The sequence below is a fragment of the Camelina sativa genome, chromosome 5, assembly GCF_000633955.1.
Source record: "Camelina sativa cultivar DH55 chromosome 5, Cs, whole genome shotgun sequence".
Lineage (NCBI taxonomy): Eukaryota > Viridiplantae > Streptophyta > Magnoliopsida > Brassicales > Brassicaceae > Camelina > Camelina sativa.
The window spans coordinates 25002287-25009428 of record NC_025689.1 but is presented as its reverse complement, the minus strand read 5'-3'; the positions used below and the strand labels follow the sequence as shown (position 1 = coordinate 25009428).

The following is a 7142-nucleotide window of genomic DNA, read 5'->3' as shown; positions in this document are numbered from 1 at the left end:
TATAAGCCTGACAATGAAAACCAAACGATTTGTTAATTTACGTTTTATATATGAAGATTAAATGTATTTCTCTTCTTTATGCTGGTTGTGATGATAATAAGGCAACATAGATTCTAACAATAGACCACTTTCGCAATTTGAAACTCTTAACATTTCCAAATAATATGAATCGATTAAAGTCCTAATATTAAAAACCAAATCACCATCAATGGCTTGATCGATAAGGGATTCACAACGTCAGAGATAATAACATATTCACATCGTCAGAGATGCAGATATTGGGATTGATGTGTTTTCTCTTCTGCCAAAGCTAATTGGAGTGATGGAGCTTTCTTGTTTGTAGGTTTTAGTGGTGATGCATCTTCAGTTCAGATTTGAGATGTTTAGATGAAGAATTTTGTTTTAAGATCGAAGAGAGAGTTTGTTCTTCAAGTATTGATCGGCATTTTGATGCTTTAAGGAGATCCTGGTGATTGAAAGTCTTCGACATCGGAACAAGTTGCATCGGTGAAAGAGAACGGTGTTGAGCTGTCTCTCTTCCTCGTTAATTAGCCAAGGGTACAACCGTCATTTTTCTTTACCAAAAAATGCCTAAAACCGATTGCACGGATAGAAAAGCCTAATCTCAAAGTTTTCTTGGAATAAAGGCCTATTTGGACAATAACCCCATAAAAGACATGATCTCATCAAAGCAGTAAGGTTGTATTGTGATATTATTAAGTCAGCATACAAAAGTCCAATTTATGTCCCTTTCTTCTATTCTTTCTTGATTTTCATTTTTGGACACATCCAAGAGACATTTTCTTTATTTCTACTTACTGTCAACGATATTTTCTTTCAAATTTTCACAGTTTCTACAAACTTTCAATGATATTATTAGTTCTACCAGTCATAGCCGTAGTAGGATGAAAGCTATATTTGATAAATATTCACTACGAACAAAGCTACACCTACAAAATCATCAACATTGACTTTTACATTATAATATTTTGCTACTTATAAACCTAAAAACTTTTTGGGCAAAATAAACCTAAAGAAATTTAAAACCCTAAAACCAAACTGAATGCTGAATGAACGTTAAGGGTTTGAATGTTAACTATTGTCGGGACTGATAAATCCGTCTGCAGATTACATCGCTTTGTTTTTAGTGTGGATAACAAACCACTGTGGTTCAATTATATTTATATGTAAAAGTAGTCTGCAGTTAATCCATTGCGGTTTTGTTTCTGTTTCCTTTAGACTGCACCACTGCAAAGTACGTTGAATGATAAATAAAAAGCGGTATAATTCGTGCTCCAACCGCTGCAATCATTCACACTCTAAAATTTAAATCATTCACGTATTTTAACGAATAAGATTTAATCATGTAAATGTGATTATATAAATGGTATATATAAAGATATGATTTGGATAGTACTGTCTACATTTCTTTTCAACAGAACTTTAATATTTCAAAATAAAATATGTTTCATTATTTATTGAGGAAATAATGAAGTATTAAAATATGATGTATATTTTAATAAGTATATATGGATTCACTCTTTTTCTAAAAATGAATCTAAATTTAAAACTAACTAAAATAAGAAAAAGTAAACAAAAATCAAAAGTTGGAAAATCAAAAGTACATTTAACTACAAGTCTAATTTGAACCAAATAAAGGCATATCAAATCATTCATATTATATCATATTAAAATTTGTTGTTCATAACATTCGACGAATCCAATCTGATATTTACTGAACCGAAATTCTTATTGCAAGTTACAATCTTCTCTATTTAACTGCTAAATTTAACTATATATATATATCGATCTAACACCTAAGACAAATATGACATAGGCTATAAGCTCCTAGGTATAGGTTGGGGAACGCTATACATACGTCACACTCATGAGTCATGCACATATAAAATCAAAATACATATAAATCAACCCATAATAAGTAACCATATAAATCCAACAAGATTAAAACAAAGAGAAATTGGAAATATGTCGCTCAAATGAAGAATAGAGCCAGTTAACATCGTCATTTACACAAATTGAGTTGTCATACAAGGGTATATTACCAATTTTAGAGTGAGGTTTTGTATAAGATGCCATAAAAAACCATTATCTCAAAGAATTGTGTTAGAAATCTCAAATTATCAATTTATTTGGAATTAAAAATCCATTACATTTATCAATAGATTTGCAAAATGCATGTGAAAGGGGCATCTCGTGGACACAAAATGCTCTTGTATTTGTTTTGTTTTTTTTGTAACATTAATATGTGAAATATCAATTTATACATTGTCTTTTTAAAAAATGAAAAATTAAAATAGTTTAGAAGACAAAATTAAATTGACTTGCTGAGATGTTGATAACTAAATTGTAACTAATTTATACATCCTCTCTTTTCCATTTTTTCACATAGCAATTGTAAGTGTCAGAGATTAGTCATATGATTTGGTTAGGTAAACTGCATATTACCAAAGGAAAATGTTCTCAAATCAAAACGTAAGACAATCACTAAGAAATTCATAACCTAACCCACCTCTCGTAGTTGTATCTATATATTGAACAGACTCTCAAGTTTCTCAAATGTTGAAGACATTGAATCAATCGAAGAACTGTCTCCCTCCTCGTCAATTGTATTACCTACATTACCCACTGCATCTTCCTCTTGGTTCTCTTCAAGCAATCTCTTCCGCCACATACTCTCTCCATCAGTTAGATTGTTGACAAAATCACATTTCTCGTCGTCTTTGTTACTTGTGATACTACCATATTTGGTGCTGATAACTTCGCCGATGCCAACTTCGGACAGATCATTAACCGAGATGGACCAATTGTTGTTGGAGAAGAATCGAGGTCGAGGCCTTATAACAGTGTGTTTTTGGGCTGGTGTTGCAGCTGAGCAAGTACCTTCACTATTTCTCATTTTGCTCCTAAAACGCGAATCTAGCTGCTTAGCCAAATTGGTGTTCCAGTAATTCTTGACATCATTAGCGGTCCGACCAGGCAATCTACCAGCAATCAATGACCACCTAAGCATGCATTTGAATGATTTGTATATGACTTACTAATGTTTGATCATTACACTGTGTAAATCTATAATCTGAATTTGTGTCTAAACTATTTAAACCTGTTTCCCAGAAGCTTATGAAGACGAAGGAGAAGATCAATTTCGTCAGAAGTAAATTCTCCTCTGTTGATATTGGGATTCAAGTAGTTCACCCATCTTAATCTGCAGCTCTTCCTGCATCGGTTTAACCCTAGATAACCAATACTTAGGGTCAATTTTAGCATGTACATACTTGTTTATAAATAACAAAGAAAAAAAACTTATTAAGTATACTTATTACTGCGATTACTTTTTTTCATGAAGAATCTTAAACACTAAGATACGTTATACGCCCACAAATTTTCAAATTTTTGTTCATTTCCGGAAAGACAAACGTCAATAATTAAAAACAATATCTATCATGTTGTTAACCAACGTGCCAATTGAATATCTAGTACTTCTGCGTAGTATTAGAGTGAAAATCCTAAAAACTCAAATGACCTAGTTTTTTCTACTCTTCGTCAAGATGAGTCACAACGGTGCCAAAACTCAACGTACGGTTATCGGTAATACAAGAACAAGAGATGTCGTCGGTCTCAGAGGACATCTTTATACACGGCTTTACACTAAGATATGAATAAATGGTTGCATAAAGCGTGTAATACGTTTTACGTGTTTACGAATTTCTACGTTTCAACTTGTTAGTTTTATAGAGAAAAAAATGTATAAAATAATGTATAATATTAAAAAATTATAATATACCAGCACGTAGAGGAACTTGATGCCATTTTCCTTCCCCATACTTATCAATGCATTGCCTCAAAAGACTATCTTCTTCGGGGGTCCATGCACCTTTTTTTAACCCTTTGGACGATCTCTCCATGGACCAAGATAAGACTTATAATTATCTAACCAAATAAGTATAAAAATTGCAAAAAAAAATGAGCAGGGAACAGTGTATTGTGACTCATTGAAACCTTGTAACGCATATATAGAGTAAACACGATATACTGCTACACATGTGAGGGGCTTACGGGAGTGACGACGTGCATGTTTGATATCCACATTTCAAATTTTTTTTTATTTTGCCAAAAGTTGTTTTTTTTTGTCTGGATAATTAAGACTATTCTTAAAAATTTAGAAGTATCGGTAACTACAAAAGCATTTCAAAATAAATTGTCATGAATAAAAATAATGGCGATTTTGGGAGATAACCAAATAAAAAAAAAGTTAAAGAAGAATATAGCACACTAATGTATGAAATTAAGAAAATGGTCAACGCCATTGTAAGATTACCAAAATAGGGTAAGTATGAACGAGCTGTGTGGAAGAAAATGTTAGAGTATGGTGTGTAGCAGCTACTGCTGTAGGTTTGTGCTTATATTAATATGACATGTAGCATTTTATGTCTAAAATCTGATGTAAACAAATATTATAATAGTAAATACTAAATAGTGTTGATAGTTAGATACAAATATTACTATATAGAATCTGGATGAATATAATTTTATATTATACTTTTATAGTATATTTTTAGAAATCTAAATAAATTAAAAAAGAAATAATGAAACAAAAAATATTTGTAAATACGATATTCCAGTTTAAACAGAACACATAAATAAAATAATATAAAATGAAATGAAAAGTATAAAACAAGTCATATAAAAACTAATATGCTGAGCTGAATATTTGTTTAATAAAAAAACTATATACCATAAGGGATAAAACATAGAGAACCCAAACATTTGACTCAAACGCATATTGAATAAAAAATGCTATATCTTTAAAGATATAATATTTTCAATCCCAACAACCAGATTAAACGCTAAGAAAACAACATATAAATCGTTTACAACATTTCAGTTTAAATAGATCCATAAATATAATAGTATAAAATGAAATGAAAAGTATGAAACAAGTCTTTTATTAGAAATATAAGACATGAAATATAATTTGTCGAGTTGAATATTTGTTTAATAAAAAACATTATACCCTAAAGGATACAACATAGAGAACCCAAACATTTGAGTGAGAGTGAAATCTCAAAATGAATAAATTTTATTACAAACTATAAACCGATAAAAAGAAATATATATAATAAGAAAATTAAAGGATAAAGAAAAAAAAGAAAAAAAAAAGAGAAAATATATTTACATATATATAATAGAAATGAGGATGCATGTGAATAGAGGGTGAGAGAGAATGTATTAACAACTGTTAATTATGTACTAGGGATAGAATTATCATTATTATAAAAAATATACAGAATATGAGAAAGTTATGATTAAAATAGTTAGCCAGTTAATTAAATTTTTTTTTGGATTATATCTGCCGATTTTCCTAAAAATAACTTGTTAAAAAATCACTGTAAAAAAATATTTTAGTATAATGTAAGCTCTTGATTTGCAAGAGTTCTCTCGTAAAGCCACGATCCTCAAGTTTTGACCACTATACTTTTTTTTTTGTTTTTCACAATAAATTTTATTTTTGTTGTAAGCTTTTATTTCTTCTTGTTGAACAATAATATTTTATTTTAAAAAAACCGCTTCAAAAACCATAGATTTAGCTATGTATTTTTCTGTTTTGCATAATCATAAATATCTGGTTAAAATCAAATTACGATGAAAGATACATTTGTGGACTAAATGTCGTAGCTAAAAACAATATATATACGTGGCCATGCGGAGTTAATTGTTGGTCACTGATATCATTACTCCTATTTTGGAATTGCTCTCTTCAGAACAGCCACATTAGCGTATAAAAGCTGTCGTCACATGTTCAAAAAAATTGATAGCTGACTAATTAAACAAAACCTTTACCACGGGTTACAGTTGCTAAATTGGCTACTGCATTAACAACAAAAGTGAATATGTTTGGGCAGCAAAATTAGCGACAGTAATTCCATAGCTATTTTACCTTATTCTTTTCTTCTTTTTTCTTTTACGGAATAGAGGGTTCAGTTATAATAATAGAACTAGATTTTAACCTGCAGTATACCACGGACATATGATTTTTATTATAATTTATATTTTATGTTATATTTATTTGTTAAATATTATATGCTTTATAAATAGAATAATAACTAAAATTTCCAGTTATTATACGACTAAATATTTATATTATTTTTTTTAACCCGCAATACACTTCATGACCATTTATTTGTTATATTTAGTTTGTTTTGTTTAGTGTTTGAGATTCTATTTTTTATTTTTAATTATTATAACAAAACATAAGGGATCTCAATACATAATCAGTAATTTTACGTTGTGATTAAGTCACAATTTTCTAATGATTTAATTATTTTATATAATCAACTTGATTTTATGTCAAATATTATAATATTAGTAGTGTTGATAAATAATTAAATGAGGATTTAACCCGTGTTAACACAAATTTAATAATATTTTATTAATTACAACATGTTCTCTTTATAATTCATCTACTATATAACCATATTATATAGTATTTTAGACTTTTTTAATTTTACATTTTCGTAATAATTAAAACTTTTATTAAATTTATATATGTTAATTATAATATTTAAATAAATATCAATCGAAGTTTTTCTTACGTTAAGAATCAAAGCTCACAGGTATTGGAAAACAAAATGAGAATCAAATTGTTGTTTTCATTGTTTGCGAAGGATTCAGATATAGAATATCTTCAAAACACAACATAATGTGTGGTTAAATATATGATAGTTTCTATTTCCATATTTGATTACTTTTATTTTTTTAGTTGAAATGAAATGTAAAATATTTAGGAAACAAAATCTAAGGTAATGTTAGTTTTGGAAATTTTTTAGGGGTTAATGTTGTAAATAAATTTTTAAATAAACAAAACTAAAAAGGCATAACACAAAATGTACTTCAAAAATGTTAATATAGATTCTTATCCCCTATATATTAATAGAAAAACACTCTTAAAAATACTGATGTGTCGCCGCCAGAGAGCTCGACACACATTTAACTATTTAGCCTTATTTAGATTTATTATTTACAACTATATGCCATTGTATTTGATAGAGAGCGGAAGCTTAATTAACGGACGAGAACGCAATATCTCCGGGAGAACTCGAATTCACGAACGCATCTTACTTAGA

At 29.1% G+C, this 7142-nt stretch overlaps 1 protein-coding gene across 1 annotated transcript; it reads right to left on the bottom strand.

Annotated features, from left to right (window-relative positions):
* On the bottom strand, window positions 2546-3923 carry LOC104789561 (transcription factor MYB114-like). Its single transcript, XM_010515238.1, has 3 exons — window positions 3803-3923; window positions 3122-3251; window positions 2546-3023 (listed from the first exon to the last, which is right to left on the bottom strand). Exons 1-3 carry the CDS (start codon window positions 3921-3923, stop codon window positions 2546-2548), a joined length of 729 nt encoding a protein of 242 aa, XP_010513540.1.

Bases quoted from the DNA above. Each gene is read 5' to 3' on its own strand.
- LOC104789561 (XM_010515238.1), bottom strand. From the start codon at position 3,923: ATGGAGAGATCGTCCAAAGGGTTAAAAAAAGGTGCATGGACCCCCGAA. The intron at 3,252-3,802 runs GTATATTATAAT...TTGGTTATCTAG, and splicing joins TCAAGTTCCTCTACGTGCTG to GGTTAAACCGATGCAGGAAG. The intron at 3,024-3,121 runs GTTTAAATAGTT...ATGCATGCTTAG, and splicing joins CATAAGCTTCTGGGAAACAG to GTGGTCATTGATTGCTGGTA.